Source organism: Phocoena sinus, chromosome 9 (genome assembly GCF_008692025.1).
Source record: "Phocoena sinus isolate mPhoSin1 chromosome 9, mPhoSin1.pri, whole genome shotgun sequence".
NCBI classification, from domain to species: Eukaryota; Metazoa; Chordata; class Mammalia; order Artiodactyla; family Phocoenidae; genus Phocoena; species Phocoena sinus.
Genome location: NC_045771.1, coordinates 44228091 through 44255799, shown reverse-complemented (window position 1 = coordinate 44255799; position 27709 = coordinate 44228091). Strand labels below are relative to the sequence as shown.

General features: G+C 37.0%; 1 protein-coding gene across 1 annotated transcript in view; it reads left to right on the top strand.

The window, feature by feature from the left end:
- Nucleotides 1-27709, top strand: part of BBS9 (Bardet-Biedl syndrome 9) — a 454814-nt gene that overhangs the window by 216115 nt on the left and 210990 nt on the right. Inside the window, 3 exon segments of the mRNA XM_032643444.1 lie at nt 8608-8783; nt 12539-12656; nt 12659-12690. Coding sequence (XP_032499335.1) covers nt 8608-8783; nt 12539-12656; nt 12659-12690 — 326 coding nt within the window.

Sequence of the window (27709 nt, the reverse complement as noted above, 5' to 3'; positions counted from 1 at the left end):
CAACGTTTCCCCTGCCCACTTGGGCTCTGGGGAGTCTGCTGAGGTCCCAGGCCTGATCCTCTGCCCTCTGAGGCCCCCTCCAGCTGTGTGAGTCCTGAGGGCATGGGAGGGAGGGAGAGGGAGAGGGGAGAGGAAAAGTGGAGGCCAGATGGGATTGGTGGCCCTGGGGGGGGGGGTGGCTGGGGGAGGGGAGGGGTTCCCACGCTCGGGAGTGTCCCACTATAGTGAGGGGATCAGCTGAGAGCCTGCTGAAGTCCAGAGCCTGATCCTCTACACTCCGAGGCACCCTGAGCCTAAGCCCCGCCCCGACACCCCCACCCAGGGCCTAACCTCCGAACTCCTCACTCTGAGGCCCCCCTCTGGCCCTGATGCCTTTTCCCGCCCTGCAGGTCCTAAGCCTAGGCCCTGCCCACACCTAAGCCCCGCCCCCACAGCCAAGACCTTTTCCAGCCGTTTTTTTTTTTTTAGGTGTGGTTATGTGGTTTTTTTTTTTTTTCATGTTTATTTTGGCTGCACTGGGCCTTAGTTGTGGCACACTGGATCTTCGTTGCAACATGTTAAGTTGTGGCATGCATGTGGGATGTAGTTCTCCAACGAGGAATCGAACCCTGGCCCCCTGCATTGGGAGCATGGAGTCTTAACCACTGGGCCACCAGCGAAGTCCCTATGGTTCTGTTTTACCTTGTTGTTGTTGTTGCATTTATATCTTTATATTTTCTAAAAATTTTTTATTTTTCTAATTTTACTTTATTTTTTATTCTTTGTTATTGTACTGCTCCTTTTTTTTTTTTTTTTGCTGCACCATGTGGCTTGCAGGATCTTGATTCCCAGGCTGAGGGGGCAGGCCTGAGCTCCTGTGGTGAGAGAGCTCTGTCCAAACTGCTGGACTAACAGAGAACCTCAGATACCAGGGAATATTAATTGGAGTGAGGTCTCCCAGAGGTCCTCATCTCGGCACCAAGACCCGGCTCTACCCAACTGCCTGCAAACTCCAGTTCTGTTTGCCTTAGGCCAAACGACCAGTAAGACATGAACACAGCCCCACCCATCAAAAAAAAAGACATGACAAACAAATATGTTACAGACAAAGGAGCAAGGTAAAAACCTACAAGACCAAATAAATGAAGAGGAAATAGGCAAACTACCTGAAAAAGAATTCAGAGTAATGATAGTAAAGATGATCCAAAATCTAGGAAATAGGATGGAGGCACAGATTGAGAAAATACAAGAAATGTTTAACAAAGACCTAGAAGAACTAAAGAACAAACAAACAATGATGAACAACACAATATCTGAAATGAAAAATACAGTAGAAGGAATCAATAGCAGAATTACTGAGGCAGAAGAACAAATAAGTGAGCTGGAAGATAGGATGGTGGAAATAACTGCTGAGGAGCAGAATAAAGAAAAAAAGAATGAAAAAAATTGAGGACAGTCTCAGAGACCTCTGGGACAACATTAAACACACCAACATTCAAATTATAGGGGTTGCAGAAGAAGAAGAGAAAGAGTCTTAGAAAATATTTGAAGAGGTTATAATTGAAAACTTTCCTAACATGGGAAAGGAAATAGCCACCCAAGTCCAGGAAGTGCAGAGAGTCCCATACAGGATAAACCCTAGGAGAAACACACCCAGACACGTATTAATCAAACTAACAAAAATTAAATTCAAAGAAGAATATTAAAAGCAGCAAGGGAAAAGCAACAAATAACAAACAAGGGAATCCCCTTAAGGTTATCAGCTGATTTTTCAGTAGAAACTCTGCAGCCCAGAAGGGAGTGGCATGATGTATTTAAAGTGATGAAAGGGGAAAACCTACAACCAAGATTACTCTACCCAGCGAAGATCTCACTCAGATTCGATGGAGAAATCAAAAGCTTTATAGACAAGCAAAAGCTAAGAGAATTCAGCACCACCAAACCAGCTTTACAACAAATGCTAAAGGACCTTCTCTAGGTGGGAAACACAGAGAAGAAAAAGACCCACAAAAACAAACCCAAAACGATTAAGAAAATGGTAATTGGAGCAGACATAGCAATAATTACCTTGAATGTAAATGGATTAAATGCTCCAACCAAGACACAGACTGGCTGAATGGATACAAAAACAAGACCCGTATATATGCTGTCTATAAGATACCCACTTCAGACCTAGGGACACATACAGACTGAAAGTGAGGGGATGGAAAAAGATATTCTATGCAGATGGAAAACACAAGAAAGCTGGAGTAACAATACTCATATCAGATAAAATAGGCTTTAAAATAAAGACTATTATAAGAGATAAGAAAGGACACTATATAATGATCAAGGGATCAATCCAAGGAGAAAACATAACAATTATAAATATTTATACACCCAACATAGGAGCACCTCAATACAAAAGGCAAATGCTAGTAGCCTTTAAAGGGAAAGTCGACAGTAACACAATAATAGTGGGGGCCTTTAACACCCCACTTACCCCCAAAGACAGATCATCCAGACAGAAAATAAATAAGGAAACACAAGCTTTAAATGACACAATAGACCAGATAGATTTAAATGATATTTATAGGACATTCCACCCAAAAGCGACAGAATACACTTCTCAAGTGCACACGGAACATTCTCCAGGATAGATCATATCTTGGGTCACAAATCAAGCCTTGGTAAATTCAAGAAAATTGAAATCATATCAAGTATCTTTTCCAACCACAATACTATGAGACTAGATACCAATCACAGGAAAAAGTCTGTAAAAAATACAAGCAAATGGAGGCTAAACAATATGCTACTAAATAACCAGAGATCACTGAAGAAATCAAAGAGGAAATCAGAAAATACCTAGAAACAAATGACAGTGAAAACACAACAACCCAAAACCTATGGGTTGCAGCAACAGCAGTTCTAAGAGGGAAGTTTATAGCAAAACAATCCTATCTCAAGAAACAAGAAACATCTCAAATAATCAACCTAACCTTACACCTAAAGCAATTAGAGAAAGAAGAGCAAAAATACCCCAAAGTTAGCAGAAGGAAAGAAGTCATAAAAATCAGATCAGAAATAAATGAAAGAGAAATGAAGGAAATGATAGCAAAGATCAATAAAACTAAAAGTTGGTTCTTTGAGAAGATAAACAAAATGATAAGCCATTAGCCAGACTCATCAAGAAAATAAGGGTGAAGACTCAAATCAATAGAATTAGAAATGAAAAAGGAGAAGTATCAACTGACCCTGCAGAAATACAAAGGATCATGACAGATTATTAAAAGCAACTAAATGCAAATAAAATGGAAAACCTGGAATAAATGGACGAATTCTTAGAAAATCACAACCTTCTGAGACTGAACCAGGAAGAAATAGAAAATATAAACAGACCAATCACAAGCACTGAAATTGAGACTGTGATTAAAAATCTTCCAACAAAAGCCCAGGACCAGATGGCTTCACAGGCGAATTCTGTCAAACATTTAGGGAAGAGCTAACACCTATATCCTTCTCAAACTATTCCAAAATATACCAGAGGGAGGAACACTCCCAAACTCATTCTACAAGGCCACCACCATCACCCTGATACCAAAACCAGACAAAGATGTCACAAAGAAAGTAAACTACAGGCCAATATCACTGATGAACATAGATGCGAAAATCCTCAATAAAATACTAGCCAACAGAATCCAACAGCACATTAAAAGGATCATACACCATGATGAAGTGGGGTTTATTCCAAGAATGCAAGGATTCTTCAATATATGCGAATCAATCAGTGTGATACACGATATTTACAAATTGAATGAAAAATACCATATGATCATCTCAATAGATGCAGAAAAAGCTTTCAACAAAATTCAACACCCATTTATGATAAAAACCCTCCAGAAAGTAGGCTTGGAGGGAACTTACCTCAACATAATAAAGGCCATATATGACAAACCCATAGCCAAGATCGTTTTCAGTGGTGAAGAACTGTGTAACCATTTCGTCTAAGATCTGGAACAAGACAAGGTTGCCTACTCTTACCACTGTTATTCAACGTAGTTTTGAAAGTTTTAGCCACAGCAATCTGAGAAGAAAATGAAATAAAAGGAATCCAAATCGGGAAAGATGACGTAAAGCTGTCTGTTTGCAGATGACATGATACCATACATACAGAATCCTAAGGATGCTACCAGAAAGCTACTAGAGCTAATCAATGAATTTGGTAAAGTAGCAGGATACAAAATTAATGCTCAGAAACCTCTTGCATTCCTATACGCTAATGATGAAAATCTGAAAGACAAATTAAGGAAACACTCCTATTTACCATTGCAAGAAAAAGAATAAAATACCTAGGAATAGGGCTTCCCTGGTGGCGCAGTGGTTGAGAGTCCGCCTGCCAATGCAGGCGATGCGGGTTTGTGCCCTGGTCCGGGAAGATCCCACATGCCGCAGAGCAGCTGGGCCCATGAGCCATGGCCGCTGAGCCTGCGCGTCCAGAGCCTGTGCTCTGCAATGGGAGAGGCCACAACAGTGACAGGCCCGCATACTGCAAAAAAAAAAGAAAACAAAAAAACACCTAGGAATAAACCTACCTCAGGAGACAAAAGTCCTGTATGCAGAAAAGTATAACACATTGATGAATGAAATTAAAGATGATAGAAACAGATGGAGAGATATACCATGTTCTTGGATTGGAAGAATCAACATTGTGAAAATGACTATACTACCCAAAGCAATCTACAGATTCAGTGCAATCCCTATCAAACTACCAATGGCATTTTTCACAGAACTAGAACAAAAAATGTCACAATTTGTATGGAAACACAAAAGACCCCAAATAGCCAAAGCAATCTTGAGAAAGACAAACAGAGCTGGAGGAATCAGGCTCCCTAACTTCAGACTATACACCAAGCCACAGTAATCAAGACAATATGGTACTAGCACAGAAACAGAAATATAGATCAATGGAACAGGATAGAAAGCCCAGAGATAAACCCACACACATATGGTCACCTTATTTTTGATAAAGGAGGCAAGAATATACAATGGAGAAAAGACAGCCTTTTCAATAAGTGGTGCTGGGAAAACTGGACAGCAACATGTAAACGAATGAAGTTGGGGCTTCTCTGGTGGCGCAGTGGTTGAGAGTCCGCCTGCTGATGCAGGGGACACAGGTTCGTGCCCCGGTCCGGGAAGATCCCACATGCCGTGGAGCGGCTGTGCCCGTGAGCCATGGCCGCTGAGCCTGTGTGTCCGGAGCCTGCGCTCCATAACGGGAGAGGCCACAACAGTGAGAGGCCTGTGTAACGCAAAAAAAAAGAAAAAAAGAAAAAAAAAGAATGAAGTTGGAACACTCCTTAACACCATACACAAAAAGAAACTCAAAATGGAGTAAAGATGTAAATGTAAGGTCAGACACTATTAAACTCTTAGTAGAAATCATAGGCAGAACACTCTATGACATAAAACACAGCAAGATCCTTTTTGACCCACCTCCTAGAGACATGGAAATAAAAACAAAAGTAAACAAATGGGACCTAATGAAACTTAAAAACTTTTGCACAGCAAAGGAAACCATAAACAAGACTAAAAGACAACCCTCAGGATGGGAGAAAATATTTGCAAATGAAGCAATTGACAAAGGATTAATCTCCAAAATTTGCAAGCAGCTCAATATCAATAAAGCAGACAACCCAATCCAAAAGTGGGCAGAAGACCTAAATAGACGTTTCTCCAAAGAAGGTGTACAGATTGCCAACAAACACATGAAAGGATGCTAAACATCAGTAATCATTAGAGAAATGCAGATCAAAACTACAATGAGGTATCACCTCATACTGGTCAGAATGGCCATCATCAATAAATCTAGAAACAATAAATGCTGGAGAGGGTGTGGAGAAAAGGGAGCCCTCTTGCAGTGTTGGTGGGAATGTAAATTGATACAGCCACTATGGAGAACAGTATGGAGTTTCCTTAAAAAACTAAAAACAGAGCTACCATACAACCCAGCAACCCCACTACTCGGCATATACCCTGAGAAAACCATAATTCAAAAAGAGTCATGTACCACAATGTTCATTTCAGCTCTATTTACAATAGCCAGGACATGGAAGCAACTGAAGTGTCCATTGATACTTAGAAGATGTGGCACATATACATGATGGAATATTACTCAGCCATAAAAAGAAACGAAATTGAGTTATTTGTAGTGAGGTGGGTGGACCTAGAGTCTGTCATACAGACTGAAGTAAGTCAGAAAGAGAAAAACAAATACTGTATACTAACACATATATATGGAATGTAAAAAAAAAAAAAAAACGGTTCTGAAGAAAGTAGGCGCAGGGCAGGAATAAAGACACAGATGTAGAGAATGGACTTGAAGACACAGGGAGGGGAAAGGGAAGCTGGGAAGAAGTGAGAGAGTGCCATGGACCTATATGTACTGCCAAATGTAAAATAGATAGCTAGTCAGAAGCAGCCGCATAGCACAGGGAGATCAGGTAGGTGCTTTGTGACCACCTAGAGGGGTGGGATATGGAGGGTGGGAAGGAGACGGTAGAGGGAGGAGATATGGGGATTTATATATATGTATAGCTGATTCACTTTGTTATAAAGCAGAAACTAACACACATTTGTGAAGCAATTATACTCCAAAAAAGATGTTTAAAAAAAAAAAAAAGACTGGAGTGAGGGGAAGACTGGGGAAGCTCCAAGGGGAATGATATGACAGCAGAGAATACCAGGGTGTTTGCCATGCACCATGGCAGGCATACTCAGTGTATTTTATTCCTTATATAATTGAAAAGAGTATGACTAGGGGAATGAGAGCAGATATATTCTTGAATTCTGGCTGAGGGTAACAAATTGAAGTTAAAAACCAATTTAAAGAGGTAATATATTTATAGAATTTGTCAACGTACCTTTGGGAATATAAATAAATATTTCACATGCACGTATCGTATTACCTTAAGTTCCTTAAGCAAAAAGACTAAGGTAATTTTTGTACTCCCAACATTTCTTTCTTTATGAAATTGCACATAATAATTGCTCAATAAATGGTGAACTAAATAAAGTATGTAACTTTGATCTCAGAAAGTGTACAGTCTCTTTGCAGAGACTGAATATAATCATCTGGAAAGTTAAATAAGAGTACATGGTTGGGGCTTCCCTGGTGGCACAGTGGTTGAGAGTCCGCCTGCTGATGCAGGGGACGTGAGTTCGTGCCCCAGTCCGGGAAGATCCCACATGCCGCGGAGCGGCTGTGCCCGTGAGCTATGGCCGCTGAGCCTGCGGGTCCGGAGCCTGTGCTCCGCAACGGGAGAGGCCCACATACCGCAAAAAAAAAAAAAAAAAAGAGTACATGGTTGTATGTATTAAGTGCACAGTAAACTGTAGAATTCTCTATATAAATTCAGAGAAATGTAATGTTATGAGGTGGTTAAAATTGATAGATAATCTTTGGATTAATTGCTAAAGTTCCAATCCCTGCTCTGTTATTAATTGGCTAGATGACCTTGCAGATTATTTAAACTCTTCTGTTGCTATATTTATTCTTCTGTAAAATGGGGCTATTGTTATATAGCCAATAGCCTATTGGGTTGTTGAGGTTTAAACAAGAGAGTGAATGTGCAGTGCTTTAGATAGTGATTGGCACATATAAGGCTTCTATAGATGGTAGAGAAATAAAGGTTTCTTGGGGTAGGTGAGACTGAAGCCAGATCCTGAGGAATAGGTAGAGTTTAGACAATTGGGGAAGAAGGATATATATCATGAATTATAGGTCTGACATTTAAATTGCTTTTGTGACCTTGGGCAAGTCTCTGAAATTCTCTGTGCCTGGTTTTCCTTCCTTATAAAAAAATGGGTTTTTTTGTAGTTACAGTGCTTGATGTATGCATAGCTGGTTGCTCTTATCATAGTTGCTCTTATCATAGATGTGGTTATTGTCACTGATGTCATCACATCATTGTCATCATTGTTGTTCATCATAATCATCAGGGTAGGAGATAGACAAGACTTTGGCGTCTTGGAGCTGATGTGTCAGGAATGGAGGGAATGGAGGGAACCAAGATTTATAGTTGGGGAAGGGGTCTATATTGCAAAATCTCTCTTCAAATGAAAGAACTATTAGAAAAATAGAAACTTTTGATTATGATTACAGGGATTTAAGCTGCCCTACTGTGTCCAGGATGTGGGCTTTCTATAGAATAAATTTTATTTCAACATCAATTTTTTTGAAACAAACTAATGATACCAGATTGTACTTTAGCAATGGCTGTTTTCTTACCTTTTTTTGTTATGTTTGTTTGTTTTTTACCTTTTGAGTAAAGCTCTTTTTAGAAGGATCCAAATTTTGTGTTTTTACCATACTGAAACCTATTATAAGATACATAGTTAAAATGACTATGCAGCTTGCTGTTGTGACCACATACCTTTGGAATGAGCTTTGAAAATGTTAAGTTGTTGATACAGAAAATCACAATAAGGCAGTAGAATTATTTTTATTAAGTCAGTAGAAATTATATCTATATTCCAAAAAAGAAATCTTTGTCTTTTTGGTATTCATGTCAGAGTTAGTGATAATTCATATAGTTTCAGCTACTAGTTATGTGTTAATAAGCCTTTTCCTTAATTATTTTTTCTCTTTAGAACGAATATCGCATCCAGACTGTGAACAATTTGAGGATCTTTGGCTCATAACAAATGAGCTTATTATCCGCCTTCAGGAATATTTTGAAAAACAGGGAATCAAAGATTTCGCATGTTCTTTTTCTGGATCTATGCCCCTTCAAGAATATTTCGAGTTGATCGATCATCATTTTGAGGTGTGTATGATCATAACCCGTATCATCTGTAATTTTTTCAATATATGAAAGAAAGATGCTACAGAGGTAAGGATTCTAGGTATACATGCTATTAGGCAGTGTACATCAAGTTGTTATTCTTATGTGGATGGTGGGGTTGTGAATCTGTTCCTGCCCTCTTGCCCAGTTTGTGATCAATTGCAGACTTTTACAGAGTGGCTGCCTGGAGCTGTGGTCTGGCTTCAGAACAGAGCTGGTTTAATTCTCCCACATGGGGATTTAACCTTTAACCCCAATAACCCAGCGTTAAAACTATTTGAGCTTATTGGCAGCCAATTGGCTAATTCTAGCAGGCCATAAATGAGGTGTGATTATAAAGCAAAGTGATTTTTCCTTTTCATTTTTAACAAGCACACCAGAACTTCTGCATCTGAATGAGGGTTAATCACATAAAATATTCTCCAGTATCTGGCACAATGGGTGCTTAGTAAATGCTGAATGATTAAATGTCTAAATTAATGAGATCTGACAGTGACTTTGTTGCCTGGATATGTTTGCATTTCTTCTTTGGAAGTACCTTCAGAGCCTGTATTAGATTTCTCTTGAGTATCTTGAGGGTGTCAAATCTTTCATCCTTTGAAGATTGATTTGATATTTGGGAAATAGTCAGGAGTCATGTTTTTGTGAAAAAAATTGGACAATGAAGTCATTGTTTTAAGTCCCACGTGTTAAAAAAAAAATTCACCAGGCTCTTCTTATTTGCCTATAAGTAGACCCTGTAGGGAATTACAAAGAGGAATTTCAAAAAAATTTTGCACTTTGTTTAAGGAAACATTGGTTCCCTAGAGTGGCTACTTTTTAAGGAATCAATAGGTTTTTGCATTTCAGTTTGTAAACTATGGTGTGTGTTGTGTGTGTGTGTGTGCACGTGCCGTGTGCGTTGTGCTTGTGTGTGTTAGTGAGAGAGGATGAGAGAGAAAGAGGGAGTGAGAGAGAGAATACGTCATGTAAATTGTCAGTCACGTGAACATTCTACTTAATGTTTAGTCCCTTGAACATTCTAAGAGCATTGACTTTAACCTACAAATAAAGACTTCTTCGAATACAGTGTGAACATAAAGGGAAGATTTCAGTGCATACCATCCAATTGCAGATAACACAGCATTATCAAATAAATTGAATTTATTTGGGTCTTCCCTCATCTAAGCTGATAATATTGTATAGGACAGTATACTTTGACCAAATTATGGCACCAAAATCAATAGTTTGGGAAATATGTTTAGGGACTCTAAGTATTGAGAACCTTTATAATTCTCTAGGATATATCTTAAGAAATTCCTGCTTCACTGTGCAAAACTGGGGTCCAGTGACTTATGGAAGAGAGTCCACAGAAAGACTATACTAATTACCTATTTGTAATATTTAACATAAAAAAATATTAGATTCTAATTGACTATGTTTGACATACAGTCCGCCTCCCTCCTCCCCACCTTATTTGCTGGCTAGTAAATCCCTGGAGTTTCTACATCAGAGACATTTCCTTTCTGGGGAGGGACTTAGGGAATGTGGTGAACTATAGGCACTTTTGTTACACAGTTAAAAAGGGCATGCTTATACTTCCTTTGCTCTCTGGCCCCGCTCTACTTTTTTTTTTTTTTTTTTTTTTTTTTTTTTTTGCGGTACGCGGGCCTCTCACTGTTGTGGCCTCTCCCGTTGCAGAGCACAGGCTCCAGCAGCCATGGCTCATGGTCCCAGCCGCTCCACGGCATGTGGGATCTTCCCGGACCCAGGCACGAACCCGCATCCCCTGCATCGGCAGTCGGACTCTCAACCACTGCGCCACCAGGGAAGCCCTACTTTTTTTTTTTTTTTTTTTAATATGACTTTAAACTTTGAATCAAGGTGGCTTTTGGAATCTATGTGTCCCTTAGTGTAAGCTCCCTGAAAACAGGAATTTTTGTCTGTTTTATTCATTGTTGTAATTCCTAGAGTCTAGAACACTGTGTGGCACTAAGATCAATAAATATTTGTTAAATGTTGAAATTCTGACATGTGAAAACATTTCAATCACTGCTGTTTTGTTACACGTTCAAAGGAATGATAACCTGGCTGATGTCTCCGTTTTGAGAATATTTAAAAAATTTTTTGTTTCATGAATTGAGGAAATAAAGTATTATAGCAGGAAATCATATAATTAAAAGGGTGAATTATTGATAACTCTAATATTCTTTTTTAAAAATTTAGTTGTTATGTCACTTAACTTTTGGTAATGAAAGTTTTTTTTTTTCCTTCAAGAGAATATACTTTGATTTAGTTAGCTACTTAATGCTTCTGAAACTGGGGTTAAAAGAAGTTAATAAAATTCCAAGTTTTTTTTCCAATCATGTGTCTGTTCTCCATACATGCACTGAAAAGGTAAGGAAGTTTGGTTTGATATCAGAAATGTAAACTATAATATGTTTGATTTCTGAACATTTTGAATATGATATTTACTTCAGAACTAGTTATGACTGTTTTGTTAAGTTGAATTAGCAGTTCACATGATCTGCATTCATGGAGTATTCCCTATGACTTTGACTAGCTTTCTTTATTTTAATTGTATTAAATTCAAAAGTTATGAGAGGAGTTATACTGAAAAGAGTCGTTTCTGATTCTCATCCTCCCACTATTCAGTCTCCTCTTTGGAGGCAATTTTTGGTGTACAGTTTCTTGTTACCTTTCTAGAACTATTCTATGCAGTCACAACTATGTTACTATATAGATTAAAAAAATACATGAATGATATTCTGTATTTCAGTTTTGCTTTGTTTCATTCAATGCATCTTTGGCTAGCATTGCTTATCAGTACCTGGTGGTCCTGCAAAGTTCTCTTTATTTAGTCAACCTGTTCCTCTATTGATGAGTATTTTGATGATTAACATTATCTTACTATAATAGCAACAGAAAAAATCCTATAATGAATATCCTTGTGTGTACATTACTTTTTGCAAGCTCACCCCTAGGATAAATTCCTGGAATTGAGATTGCCAGGTCAAACGCTGTATGTTTGAGAGCTATTTGTATTAACTTTTCTGTGAATTTTGCCCACTTTTCTATTGGATTGTTGCTCTTCTTCTTACTCATTTGTTTGAGTTGTGGTCCTTTTTCATCAGTTTGTAGATGCTTTCTAGATATTATAGGCATGGTTTTTTGTCTCTGTTGGTTATTGCTATTATTTTTTACAGTTTGCTGTTTGTCTTATCACTTTACTTATAATGTTTTTCTCTACCTTTTTTCTTAACCACGTAGAATTAAAAAATGTTTTTTAGTTAGTAATTTATCAGGGGTGTGTGTGTGTATGTGTGGCTTTTGACTTTTGACTTATAAAGATCTGTCTCATGCTAAGATTATTTTTAAAAATATAATTTTCTAATGCTTTGTTGTGTTTAAACTTTTGATTCCTCTGCAATTGATTTTGTTGTAAAGACTGGGGGAAAAATCCTTGTTCCTTTTTTTCCCTTATGTATTTAATCAGTTATCACAAACATTTATTGAATGATCTATCTTTACCCCAATGACAACTGGGCCATTTTTACTAAATTTCTATTTGACCTATTTCACTGTATCATCTATGTATTCATGTATCAAATATCACAGTTTTAATTCTCTAAACTCTGTAACACACTTAAATTTCTTCTTTACTCTTTTCAAACTTTTATTGGCATTGCCAGTATCCTTACTTTAGACACGTTTTGTTGTGCACATTTAACCTGAATTAAAGAAATTCTTCATTGTAGTTGCGGATAAATGGTGAAAAATTAGAAGAACTCTTATCTGAAAGAGCTGTACAATTTCGGGCCATTCAACGCCGGCTATTAACAAGGTTCAAAGATAAAACACCTGCTCCTCTCCAACACCGGACACCTTGCTAGATGGAACTTACAAGCAGGTTAGTATAATAACAGTGACAGTTTTATACTACTGGATGTAATTTTTTCCCTCACCCTAGAGTCATGTACCAGACTATCAAGATAAGATATTTCTTTCCTATGTATTATGGAGCAGGAAATAGCACACAAGCTTTAGAGTCAGAATTTAAAGTCAAGCTCTGCCACTTTCTAATTATGTGACCTTGCGTAAATTGGATTAGATCCATCCATATTTTACTTCCCAGGGTTGTTGTGAGGATTTTCCATCTTTTATGTGAAGCACCCAGCTTAATGCCAGGCACATAGGATATGCTTGATAAATAGTACTATTATGATTAGTGTTATTATTGGACAATTCTTAGTACATCCCATAATTATCATCATAATTCTCAAATTGTCTTATAGAGCAATTAGATTACACTTCTAGTTTTATGTCAGTTGATGCTTTGAGATGGAATTCTTTTTTTTAAAATTTATTTTATTAAAGTGTAGTTGATTTACAATGTGTAAATTTCTGCTGTACAGCAAAGTGATTCAGTTATACATATATACATTCTTTTTCGTATTCTTTTCCATTATGGTTTATCACAGGATATTGAATGTAGTTCCCTGTGCTATAGAGTAAGACCTTGTTGTTCATCCATTCTGTATATAATAGTTTGCATCTGCTAATTCCAAACTCCCAGTCCATCCTGCACCACCCCCTTGGCAACCACAAGTCTGTTCTCTATGTCTGTGAGTCTCTTTCATAGGTAAGTTCGTTTATGTCATATTTTATATTCCACATATAAATGATATCATATGATATTTGTCTTTCTCTTTCTGACTTACTACACTTAGTACGAGAATCTCTAGGTCCATCCATGTTGCTGTAATCACATTATTTCATTCTTTTTAATGGCTGAGTAGTATTCCATTGTATATATGTACCACGTCTTCTTTATCTATTCATCTGTCATTGGACATTTAGGTTGTTTCCATGTCGTGGCTGTTGTGAATAGTGCTATGAATAGTAGGGGTACATGTACCTTTTTGAATTATAGTTTTGTCTGGATATATACCTAGGAGTAGGCTTGCTGGATCATATGGCACCTCTATTTTTAGTTTTTAAGGAACCTCCATACTGCTTTCCATAGTGGCCACACCAACTTATATTCCCACCAACAGTGTAGGAGGGTTCCCTTTTCTCCATACTCTCTCCGGCATCTGTTATTTGTAGACTTTTTAATGATGGCCATTCTGACCGTTGTGAGGTGGTGCCTCATTGCAGTTTTGATTTGCATTTCTCTAATAATTAGCGATGTTGAGCATCTTTTCATGTGTCTGTTGGTCATGAGATGGAATTCTTAAATAGCCCTTTGTTCTAAATCAAAAAGTCTATTTTCTTCATCTTCCTGATTCGTCCTTCTACCAGTGGTTTATCATTTGCATGACTAGGGTGGTCTGGGTCTCACTCTTAAGGTATTATGTCTTCAAAAACTATTCAAAATTATCATCTCAGGCTTGAAACAATAATTTTTAAAATTCAAATTTCATGGGTCATGCCTCTGCCAATTCCACTATAAAGAAGTCAGCTTTGAATAACTGCATTATGTCTTCTCATATTTCTATACAATATCACTGATCTGTTTCAGAATCGGTGTTGGTGATATGAATATTCTGTTGATTTTTTGACTGAATTATTTTGTTGAGATAGTTGTGTATTCCCATGCAGTTATAACAAAAAATACAGCTAAATCTCATGTATCCTTTACCCACTTTCTTCCAGTAGTAGCATTTTGTAAAACTATAGCATAATATCACAACCAGGGTATTGACATTGATAAAATCTATAGATTTTCTTCAGATTTCCACAATTTTACTTATACTCATTTGTGGGTGTATTAAGTTCTATACAGTTTTATCACACATGCAGGTTTGTGTATCCACCACCACATTCAAGACACCAAACAGCTCCATCACACAAGACTCCCTCATGTTGCCTTTTATTAACAGAACTCCCCTCCCGTCCACTGCTCTCTACCACATTCTGTTGTTTTTGAAAGAACGAATCAGGTATTTTTTTTTTATAGTTGGCTTTTCTAGAGGAAAGAAAAATAGCTTACCATGTAAACATCAATAAATGTATCGATAATACATTTGCTTCTTGAAATTTTCATTATTATTTGAAAATTAGTAGCAATTTGAGGGACAGTCTATAACAATAGTAGGGTATTGGAAAGAACACTGGGCTTGAAGTCCAAAGACCCCAGTTCTGTCACTTATTAGCTATGCGGCTTTTGGCAATTCCCTTACCTTCCCAGAACTTCAGTTTCTTTCTATAAAATGGAATAACTACTCACTGTGTTGTTACAAAGATTCTATTCCATAATGGATGTAGAAATGCTTGGTAAATTGTTCTGCAAATACAGACTGCCAGTTTCTTTTGTGCTGGAGCAATTATGTGACTCTTAGGTTAGTAGACACTAACGCTCTTTCTGTTCCAGACTTCTTTTTTCTCTCTTTGGTACACTTTTTGTTTTGGTTTGTTTTTCATTTTCTTTCTTTTTTTCCTCCGCCTTCTTCTTCATATCTCTTTGATGACGTATCTCATTCTTAGGTTTCCTGCCACACCTGCACTTGGGGCTGAAGAAACACTGAATCTTATCTTTAATGGTGCTGTATCTTTTTGTGGACACAATGGCAGAGGGGTCTTTAAAGGGGTTTGATGAGGGTGCTTGATTTAATGCTTTCGATATTTTCTATATAGCAAGACTTCCTTTGTCTTTTATACATTCTCAGTTCTGGGGTTTATTTTTTTCTGCTTAACTCCAGGTTGGGTTTTTCCATGATTTTTAGTATGGACAAGATGATCAAAACCATAGCGTTTTGCTTGAATCTATGTGTTAAGTCTCCATTCTTTTTAGATCAAAAAAGAGAATGAACAAGCTTTTGAAAGAAACATATGAATACTATAAGAAATTTGACTTAGTTTTAATGCAATTTACTACTTAGTTTTATTATATATATTAAGATTATACAAAATGCTAAATTCTCAAACTTAGTTCTTTATCATCTTCTCAGAAATATGATCACTTTTGTATGTTTTTGTGTCTTTCTAGACCTCTTTTCTTTGCATTCAAAACAAAATGTTGTTTTGTGAGGCTAAAAAATTCATAAATAGTATCATACTATATGTATTAGTCTGCCTCTCTTTTGTGTTTTTCTTCCAACAGTATGTACTGGAGCTCTTTTCACACTATGTAGATCTACTTCTCTATTTGTAATGGCTGCATAATATTCTGTAATTTAGACATTCTGTAGTATGGAAAAACACAGTTTATTGAAAGATAAATCTTAAAAATAGTTTTAATGCTGAGTCTAACACTGAGAAAAATCCCTTTTAGACAACTCTATTGTGACTAGACAGGTGTATGACATACCTCACTATCACATACCTTTGGTTTAGTGTAAACTTATCTTTATACTTTGCCTGGCTAGGGGGCAGATTACTTGGATTACTTACTTGGCAGATTAGCCAAGCCCATGAAGTAATGATTTGTGCTAGAGCCTGTCCTTACTCTCCATGGCATAACACCATTGCATGAGTATCACTAGATTTGTAAAGTGTTTTCCTAATGTGTCAGTTTAAAATTAGTTCTGCTACCTGTGTGGAGTCCTTGTTTTCTCATGTGCAAGGGGCTTTTAATTTTCTCTTTTCTGTGGATCTTAGTGCCACTTTAGTTTTAGTTGGATAAGCATTCTGAGCTGTACATTGATAAATTTACTTCCTGTCCATTTATCACCAGGCATCTGGAAGATGCTGTATTGTCATCATTTAATGAAGTGGTGATGATTGCTTTATGTGAAAATAGAAGCAGAAGTCCGTATCCTCCTAAAACTAGTGTGTAAACTCTCTGAAGGCAGGGACCTTTTTTTCTTTTGTCTTATTCACTACTATATTCTTAGCACAATACATTTCTTGTCATGTTATAGGTGCTTAATAAACATTTGTTCTAGGAATGAATGCTTTCTTGCCACTAAGATAATTTCTTGAAACTGGATGTCTTGGATAAGGGCAATCCTACAAAGAACAGAGCAGCAGAGAATTCTTTCAGTTCAGGCTCATGAATCATTAGGATGATTTATTCTAAAATCCTCAAAAGCCACTAAAAAAATGAAACTCTTCTCGCTTCCTAAATAATATTGTTGGAGGACTCAGGTAAACTGCCATAGCTAGGAAGGTTTTATCGCTGAAAATTCTTGACTAAAGAAATCTTTTCTATTCCTTTTTTGTGAGTATGTGTGTGCCAAAGTTAAGTATGAAATAATCATCTGTTGAAATATCTCAATGCAGATACAGAGGTTAAATTTCATCATATTGTAAGTATGATGAAAATTTCATCATATTCTAAGTGTAATGAGAATTATTTGAGATCTTTCAGTATTAATACCTGTCCAGAAGCATGAAAAGTTTGATTGACTTCATTTTCCATTTACGTAATTGTTGGGTTCTTTCTCTTGGAAACAAAATTTCTTTCATAAAATGTATTCTCTGAACAGTGAAGATAGGATGTAGAAATGTAGAACTGAGGAAGTTTGGGGGTCTTATGGGTGCTAGATATCCAAGAACTGCTATGAATTCCAATAAAGTCCTTAGGACAAACTGAAAGTGAAGGCCAAGTCCCTTCATATACGAATGATTAAGCATTGCTGAGTTGGCTGTAATGTGAAATAGTTGGTATGGTACATTTACTCATGTAATAGAGTTAGTGATGGTACGTTCGTAGGTTCTGAGGTCAAAGTTTGGCTTACTAGCTCTGCACTCAGTAATGATAGCTATTGTTATTTAGGAGCCAAAAAGTCAATTTACTAGGTACAGGAGTAGGTAAGGTCAGGGTGGGAGGGCAGAATGGCTTCTGTGCCCTTGGTGTTTAGCAGAAACACTGGGTACCACTAGTTTACATGGTGAGGCCAGTGAAGTGGGTCTCCAATCTTCGACTTGGGATGACTTGGGATGACTTGGGATGTAGGTGCCTTTGAATATGGTCCAGTAAGAGCCTGTTAGAGAAAGCCACTGCTTCTAAGGTTGCGGTAAGACATCCAACATTGTTTCCTTTAAATGCATGCTAATAAATGTTCTAGGGTTTGAAATGGCGTATCTGACTTATTCTAGTATAATGATTAAGAACTCTGTGTCTAGAGACAGCTTACTTGTATTCCAGTCCTGGCTCTGTGACCTTGGGCAAATTACTTAAACAAAAAGAAAGCCAAAACCCTCTTAAACCTCAGTTTTCCCATCTGTAGAATGGTGGCTCCTTCATTGGCTTGTTGTGAGGACTGAAATATGTAAAGACATTAATTGCTTAGAATAGTGCTTGGAACACAATAATCTCTCAACAAATGTTAACTACAATTCTGAGGATAGTTTTTCATCTTTATTTGACTAATAAGTTATGCCATATTAAAAATGGTGCTATTATTGATCAGAAAAAAGAGGTTATAATACATCATCTTTCTGAAACTTCGCTATCTGTCAGCATCACAAATCTAGATCTCAGCTAAGAAACATGAAGATCATGTATCCTCAGGGGCAGCCCCAAACTCCTCTAGTGTAACTGCCTTGGGTGTTTGGTTCCAGAGAGGATACCAAAAGGAAAGGCGCTTCAGGATCATGAGGTCAAGTGGCCATCTTGCCAAAATCCTTGATTGTTTCATCTGGATGTATTCTTAGAAGGAAAATTGCTCAGTCAAAAAATATTTCTCACTCACACACACACACCACACACACACGTACACATACATATTGCTTAGCAAAAATGTACTAAATTATAGTTACTCCAGCAGTATATAAAAATGTCTATTTTGTAGGTATTATTGTTTTGATCTTTACAATTCTTAACTGAAAAAATAATTTGACTGTTATTTCAATCTTTCTTTCTTTGCTTACCAGTGAGACTGAACATTTAAAAAATGTTAATTGGCCATTTATCTTTCTTCTCTTGTGATTTACATATGTAAAACCTTTTGTTCAATTGTATATCAGGTAGTTCAGCTTTTTCTTATTTTGTGTATATTAAGAGTGGCAATCTTTTAGCATACTTTTGTCATGCATAAAAATACCTTGTGTATGTAAGGAATGTAATCTCTCTTCATATGTAAAAGAAGTTTTACCAATTTGTCATTTGCCTTTTATTTTTATTTATGATGTTTTTTAGACAAGTAAAATTTATAAAGTATTTACATAATAAAGTCTATTCATCTTTTTCCTTTAGGTTTCTCTGTCTAGGAAAGTCTTCCCATGCCAAGAGTATTATCGACTTATAATTTATTTTAACATTTTTATGCTATTATTCTTTTTTTTTTTTTTGCGATGTGCGGGCCTCTCACTGTTGTGGCTTCTCCCGTTGTGGAGCACAGGTTCTGGACGCGCAGGCTCAGCGGCCATGGCTCACGGGCCCAGCTGCTCCGCGGCATGTGGGATCTTCCCGGACCGGGGCACGAACCCGTGTCCCCTGCATCAGCAGGCAGACTCTCAACCACTGCGCCACCAGGGAAGCCCGCTATTATTCTTTATATATACTTTTTTAATCCATCTGGAATGTATTCTGCAATTTAGTGAGAAGCTAATCTCCTCGCCAAAAATGGTGAGCTAGTTGTCTCAGCCCCTGTTAACTGCATAATCCATTTTTCTCTTACTGAGCTGAAATACTACTTGTATCATTTAACAATTTTACTGTATAGCAAACTACCCCAAACCTTAGTGGTTTAAAACAACAGTTCATTATTGTTCATGAGTCTCTGAATCAGCTGGGCAGTTCTGTTGACCTGGGCCATGGTTGGCTGTTCTTGTTTGAATTCACTCCTGTGTGTCTGGTTAGCTGGTTGCTCAGCTGGGGACTGGATGGCCTAGGATGTGCTTACTTATGTATTGGCATTTGGCTCACAGTTAGATGGGGTGATTGTACCACATGTCTCTCCTGTGTGGCAGGCTGGCCTGGGCTTGTTTACATGGTGGCTACAGGTCCCAGTGCACAAGTATTCTTCAAGGCTCTGCCTGTGCCATGTCTCTAACTTCCCATTGGTTTTGATCAACCCAGATGAAAGGGTTGGGGAAATAGACTCTGCCTCTTTATTTGAGCCGAGAACTGTGGGCAGTTTTACAATTTACCCTAATTCTAAATGAGCATATACTAAATTAGCAAAATGTTTTGAAAGATAGTTTTTTTCAACCTTTCCTAATCCTTGAACTTAGGTTTTCTATACTTTTAACTTTGAAACCTAAATTTTTGTTGTTATTAAAATTTTATTAATTCATAATCAGTTATGGTCTATGGATTTTAAAGATAATTTCTCTTATAATTAGATTTGTCAAGAAGCAAACAGAGCATCTGTGCTGTTTTCAGGCTAGTGAAACTGCCTGAATACTTACCTATGTGCTTAGTTATGGTCAGTTGTTTCGGGGATGGAATCTGTTATCTAGTCTCCTTGTAGGTCCCCATCATAGTCCTGTTGAGGATGGGCGTTATGGGTGTGTGATCTCTGCAGTCACAGAGCCCTGTGTTTGGTTGAATGCTCTGTGGTAGCCGTCGTGAAATTCTTAATACTTTTTGAACAAGAGGCCCCATATTTTCATTTTGCCCTGGGCCCCTCAAATAATGTAGGTGGTTCTTGCCCTGTTGGGATACTAACTAACTTTTAATGAGTAGAACAAGACAATTGGGAGCTCAAATACAGAGTAGAATTCAAAGACATACTGGTTTTATTACCACTACCCCAAAACCACCTGTAAGTTTCCCCAAAGATGAACAAAAAGGGTTGCAGTGGGCATCAATGAGCTCCTCTGAATAAGCTCAAAGACTTCTTTCTGAGAAAGGCATCTTGGTTAACTGACAATGAAGTGACAAGGGTTATCTCATTTAAGAATATCATCTTGCAATTAGCTGTCTCTAGGCATGTTGTGGGTGGCAGCCTTTTTTTAGATTTCCATCCTGTGGGTCACTGGCTTCAAGATGCACCGTGAATAGTTATGAGTTTTGGTGCACAAAGGCTTCAGCCAACCACTTTTCTCCTGTTTTTAACTGCAGGTTATTTCTTATACCTTTATCTTTGATTGGACAGGAACCCCAAAACCACAGCACCACATTATACTTTTAGTACCATGCCTTTCCTGTATAGTATCTACGTACCATCACATCAGACTTCACTGGGGGCATCTACCAAGCACCCTTTACTGAGGTCATCCTATAGCTGAGGCTAGAAGAGAGGACTAGGACTGTCACTCTGGGAAAAGTACCCCGTGATTCTTACATGGGAAGGATGTGGTTTCCCGTGAATGAGGATTTTCCAGTTGCTCACCACAATTTCTATAATTTATTCTAGAATTTTGGGAAAAAAGTCTTACTGTTTGAAAGAACTTTCACCTTTACTTCTAGTTCTAGAGGCATAATGTTGAAAGAAAGTAACCGTGTCAAGAATTTCTTTTTTTCAGCAGTTAGAAACCTGAATTTCCTCATTTGGATAATTGGAATCCTGCTTTGTCAACCAACTGAATATATTTTTGGAGGACCTAAGAGAAAAAGTATGGGAAGAGAAGGGAAATTCATGTTTATTGAGCATCTGTTGAGTCTGAGGTACATTTCATTTATTTATCATTTTATACAGCCATCTTGTGAGGGTGGCATTCTTGTTTCCATTTTATGGATGGAGAACTTGAGACTTACAGCAGGGTTAAACAACCTGCTCAGTGTTACACAGTTATTAAGCCATCTATTCCAGAGTCCATGTTTTAGTATGTCTTGTGGCATTTGTACTTAAATTATTTCCAGGTGGGAAATAGACATCATAGTTTTCTTTAGCAAAACTACAGTCAGGTTGAAGAAAAAGCAGATTTGTGCAAAATATTTGTACATATTTATGATGTGTATATATTCATGATCATCCAATATTCATTGTATATACACCTATCAGAAGGTAACAAAATCTTCTGGAGAGTTCCCCAAATGTGTATTACATCTGAAACTTGGGTATCAGAGGAAGAGGTGAGTTTGTTAATTTAACTGATACTGAAGTTCAGTTTCTTTGCCATCAAATGCTAGTGCTTATTGCATTTGGCAGAAAAGCTTTGGAAAATAAGTTCTCTGATGTTATAAAATTTTCACGTGTATTTGTTTGTCAAAGCAGGACTCATTGGTTGAATTGAAATAGGGAAAATTTAGACTTACCCTATGGTTCGGCTGTGTTTTGATGCTTTTATGTGTACTAAGATTTTTTTTTTCTCTGCTTGAACACTAACCCTCTGTTGTAACAAGGGAAAAGTGTTTACTAATCTAAAAGTTTAATTGTGTCAGATGACATATGTGTGATGTAATGACTGATAGCCATTAATGTTTTAGAAAGGCACTTGGCTGGTTTTTCTTTTCCGCAAAACAGAGGCTGTATTAGGCATAATTTTAAACAGAGATCCTGTGGTTTGGAGTTTGCTATTTGTTACTTTTTCTGTACTTAAAACTTCCTTCTACTCTGTTTATTTGTGTGTTATTGATATATAAAGATCATTTTAAGTCATGCAAAAATCTAAGAGCTTTTTGGTCTGTGACTTTTTAAATGAGCATGATGTTGGCTGATAACACAAAGGAATATGTGAAGAAACCATTCAGAGGCCTACTTCCCTCTTTGCATTGGCAAGTAAAAAACAATATGCTGATAGACTGAGAAGGAAGTATCAGGGATTTGATGATGTTGCTGCATTTGTTTTCCTTATAACCACTTAAGAGCTAAGAAAAAGTTATTTCTCTTCCAAAGGAGATGGAATAAACAGATGATAAAGGGAGCACAAAAAAATGTAACCATATGTTTGGGGATGAATGGGAGAGGTAAGTTTAAAAAATAAAAGGATGGGATGGCAGTAAAAAAATGGAGTTTGCATGTTTTCACCCTATAATTCTATTCTTGGATGTTTATCTAAGAAAATAGTTCACAAAGGAAAAAAAATACATTCATCAAGTTGTTCATTTACAGTATTAATCACCTTTGCAAGAAATTATAAATCAGCTTTCATTTCTTAGAAATGAAAAGTAAAAATGAAAAAAAGATATATCATTTCTTATTATTTTAAAAACTGGAATAATATAAAATATTTTATTTTATTTTTTATTATTATTTTTTAATTAATTAATTTATTTTTGGCTGCATTGGGTCCTTGCTGATGCGCGTGGGCTTTCTCTAGTTGCGGCGAGCAGGGGCCACTCTTGGTTGCAGTGTGCAGGATCTAGAGCACAGGCTCAGCATCTGTGGCACATGGGCTTAGTTGCTCCACGGCATGTGGGATCCTCTTGGACCAGGGCTCGAACCCATGTACCCTGCATTGGCAGGCAGACTCCTAACCACTGCACCACCAGGGAAGTCCCTAAAGCATTTTAAATAATTGGAAAGCACAGATTACTATATAGTAAGTTTCCAATAGATGTATCTATAATACATAAGTGTGCAAAGATTTGGAAGGAATACAAAAAAAATGACATACATTTGTTTTAGATGACTTCAAATTCTAAAATAATTTTGTAAAATGTTATAATCATAATTTTTTAAGTGTGAATTTTTTTTTCACAATATGTGAATGTACTTAACACTACTGAACTGTGCACTTAAAAATACCTAAGGTGGTAAATTTTATGTTCTGTTTTACCACAATTAAAAAGAGTAATAACTTTTTGAAAACTGGGATGTGGTCAGAAACTCCTGGTTGTCATTGGTTTTAATTTTTTTTTTTTTGCAGTGTAGACTAAACATAACTTTTTTTTTTTTAACAATCCTATTCACTTTTTTTTAAAACAACTTTATTAGAGTATAATTGCTTTACAATGGCGTGTTAGTTTCTGCTTTATAACAAAGTGAATCAGCTATACATATACATATATCCCCATATTTCCTTCCTCTTGCATCTCCCTCCCTTCCACCCTCCCTATCCCACCCCTCTAGGTGGTCAGAGAGCACCGAGCTGAGCTCCCTGTGCTATGCGGCTGCTTCCCACTAGCTATCTATTTTACATTTGGTAGTATATATAAGTCCATGCCACTCTCTCACTTCGTCCCAGCTTACTCTTCCCCCTCCCCGTGTCCTCAAGTCCATTCTCTAGTAGGTCTGCATCTTTATTCCTGTCCTGCCTCTAGGTTCTTCATAACCATTTTTTTGTTTTGTTTTAGATTCTATATATATATGTTAGCATACGGTATTTGTTTTTCTCTTTCTGACTTACTTCACTATGTATGACAAACTCTAGGTCCATCCACCTCACTACAAATCACTCAGTTTCGTTTCCTTTTATGGCTAATATTTCATTGTATATATGTGCCACATCTTCTTTATCCATTCATCTGTTGATGGACACTTAGGTTGCTTCCATGTCCTGGCTATTGTAAATAGAGCGGCAATGAACATTATGGTGCATGACTCATTTTGATTATTTTCTCAGGGTATGTGCCCAGTAGTGGAGTTGTTGGGTCATATGGTAGTTCTATTTTAGTTTTTTAAGGAACCTCCATACTGTTCTCCATAGTGGCTGTATCAATTCACATTCCCATCAACAGTGCAAGAGGATTCCCTTCTCCACACCCTCTCTAGTATTTACTGTTTGTAGATGTTTTGATGATGGCCATTCTGACCGGTGTGAGGTGATACCTCCTTGTAGTTTTGATTTGCATTTCTCTAATGATTAATGATGTTGAGCATTCTTTAATGTGTTTGTCTTCTACACAATTTTGGATTGGGTTGTTTGTGTTTTTGATCGAGCTGCATGAGCTGCTTGTATATATTGGAGATTAATCCTTTGTCAGTTGCTTCATTTGCAAATATTTTCTCCATTCTGAGGGTTGTCTTTTCAGTTTGTTTATGGTTCCCTTTGCTGTGCAAAAGCTTTTAAGTTTCATTAGGTCCCATTTGTTCATTTGTTTTTTATTTCCATGTTTCTAGGAGGTGGTTCAGAAAGGATCTTGCTGTGATTTATGTCATAGAGTGTTCTGCCTATGTTTTCCTCTAAGAGTTTCATAGTGTATGGCCTTACATTTAGGTCTTTACTCCATTTTGAGTTCCTTTTTGTGTATGGTGTTAGGGAGTGTTCCAACATCATTCTTTTACATGTAGCTGACCAGTTTTCCCAGCACCACTTATTGAAGAGGCTGTCTTTTCTCCATTGTATATTCTTGCCTCCTTTACCAAAATAAGGTAACCATATGTGTGTGGATTGATCTTTGGGCTTTCTCTACTGTTCCATTGATCTATATTTCTGCTTTTGTGGCGAGTACCATACTGTCTTGATTACTGTAGCTTTGTAATATAGTCTGAAGTCAGAGAGCTGATTCCCCCAGCTCCGTTTTTTCGTTCTCAAGATTGCTTTGGCTATTCGGGGTCTTTTGTGTTTCCATACAAATTGTGAAAGATTTTTGTTCTAGTTCTATGAAAAATGCCATTGGTAGTTTGATAGGGATTGCATTGAATCTGTAGATTGCTTTGGGTAGTAGAGTCATTTTCACAATGTTGATTCTTCCAATCCAGAAACATGGTATATCTCTCCATCTGTTGTATCATCTTTCATTTCATTCATCAGTGTCTTACAGTTTTCTGCACACAGGACTTTTGTCTCCTTAGGTAGCTTTATTCCTAGGTATGTTATTTTTTTTCTATCAGTGGTAAATAGGAGTGTTTCCTTAATTTCTCTTTCAGATTTTTTATCATTAGTGTCTAGGAATTGCAAGAGATTTCTGTGCATTAATTTTTGTATCCTGATTCTTTACCAAATTCACTGATTAGCTCTAGTAGTTTTCTGGTAGCATCTTTAGGATCTCTATGTATAGTATCATGTCATCTCCAAACAGTGACCAGCTTTACTTCTTCTTTTCCTATTTGGATTCCTTTTATTTCTTTTTCTTCTGTGATTCCTGTGGCTAAAACTTCCAAAACTATGTTGAATAATAGTGGTGAGAATGGGCAACCTTGTCTTGTTCCTGATTTTAGTGGAATTGGTTTCAGTTTTTCACCATTGAGAACCATATTGGCTGTGGGTTTGTCATATATGGCCTATATTATGTTGAGATAAGTTCTCTCTTTGCCTACTTTCTGGAGGGTTTTTATCGTAAATGGGTGTTGAATTTTGTTGAAAGGTTTTTCTGCGTCTATTGAGATAATCATATGTTTTTTTCTTCAGTTTCTTAATATGGTGTATCACATAGATTGATTTGTGTATATTGAAGAATCCTTGTATTCCTGCGATAAACCCCACTTGATCATGGTGTACAATCCTTTTAATGTGCTGTTGGATTCTGTTGGCTAGTATTTTGCTGAGGATTTTTGCATCTATGTTCATCAGTGATATTGGCCTGTAGTTTTCTTTCTTTGTGACATCTTTGTCTGGTTTTGGTATCAGAGTGATGGTGGCCTCGTAGAATGAGTTTGGGAGTGTTCCTCCGCCTGCTGTATTTTGGAAGAGTTTGAGAAGGATAGGTGTTAGCTCTCTCTAAATGTTTGATAGGGTTCGCTTGTGAAGCCATATGGTCCTGGGCTTTTGTTTGTTGGAAGATTTTTAATCACAGTCTCAATTTCAGGGCTTGTGATTGGTCTGTTTATATATTCTATTTCTTCCTTGTTCAGTCTTGGAAGGTTGTGCTTTTCTAAGAATTTGTCCATTTTTTCCAGGTTGTCCATTTTATTGGCATAGAGTTGCTTGTAGTAATCTCTCATGATCCTTTGTATTTCTGCAGTGTCAGTTGTTACTTCTCCTTTTTCATTTCTAATTCTGTTGATTTGAGTCTTCTCCATTTTTTTCTTGATGAATCTGGCTAATGGTTTATCAATTTTGTTTATCTTCTCAAAGAACCAGCTTTTAGTTTTATTGATCTTTGCTATTGTTTCCTTCATTTCTTTTTCATTTATTTCTGATCTGTTCTTTATGATTACTTTCCTTCTGCTAACTTTGGGTTGTGTTTTTTGTTGTTGTTTTTCTTTCTCTAATTGCCTCAGATGTAAAGTTAGGTTGTTTATTGAGATGTTTCTTGTTTCCTAAGGTAGCATTGTATTGCTATAAACTTCCCTCTTAGAACTGCTTTTGCTGCTTCCTATAGGTTTTGGGTCATCGTGTTTTCACTGTCATTTGTTTCTAGGTATTTTCTGGTTTCCTCTTTGATTTCTTCAGTGATCTCTTGGTTATTAAGTAGTGTATTGTTTAGCCTCCATGTGTTTGTATTCTTTACAGTTTTTTTCCTGTAATTGATATCTAGTCTCATAGCGTTGTGGTCGATAAAGATACTTGATTTGATTTTAATGTTCTTAAATTTACCAAGGCTTGATTTGTGACCCAAGATATGATCTATCCTGGAGAATGTTCCATGAGCACTTGAGAAGAAAGTGTGTTCTGTGGTTTTGGAATGGAATGTCCTTTAAGTATCAATTAAGTCCATCTTGTTTAATGTATCATTTAAAGGTTGTGTTTCCTTATTTATTTTCATTTTGGATGATCTGTCCATTGGTGAAAGTGGGGTGTTAAAGTCCCCTACTATGATTGTGTTACTGTCGATTTCCCCTTTTATGGCTGTTAGTATTTGTCTTATGTATTGAGGTGCTCTATGTAGGGTGCATAAATATTTACAATTGTTATATCTTCTTCTTGGATTGATCCCTTGATCATTATGTTGTGTCCTTCTTTTTCTCTTGTAATAGTCTTTGTTTTAAAGTCTGTTTTGTCTGATATGAGAATTGCTACTCCAGCTTTCTTTTGATTTCCTTTTGCATGGAATATCTTTTTCCATCCCCTCACTTTCAGTCTGTAGGTAGGCCTAGGTCTGAAGTGGGTCTCTTGTACACAGCGTATATACAGGTCTTGTTTTGGTATCCATTCAGCCAGTCTATGTCTTTTGGTTGGAGCATTTAATCCATTACATTTAAGGTAATTATCGATATGTATGTTCCTATTACCATTTTCTTAATTGTTTTGTATTTGTTATTGTAGGTCTTTTCCTTCTCTTGTGTTTCCTGCCTAAAGAAGTTCCTTTAGTATTTAGTATCTTTTAA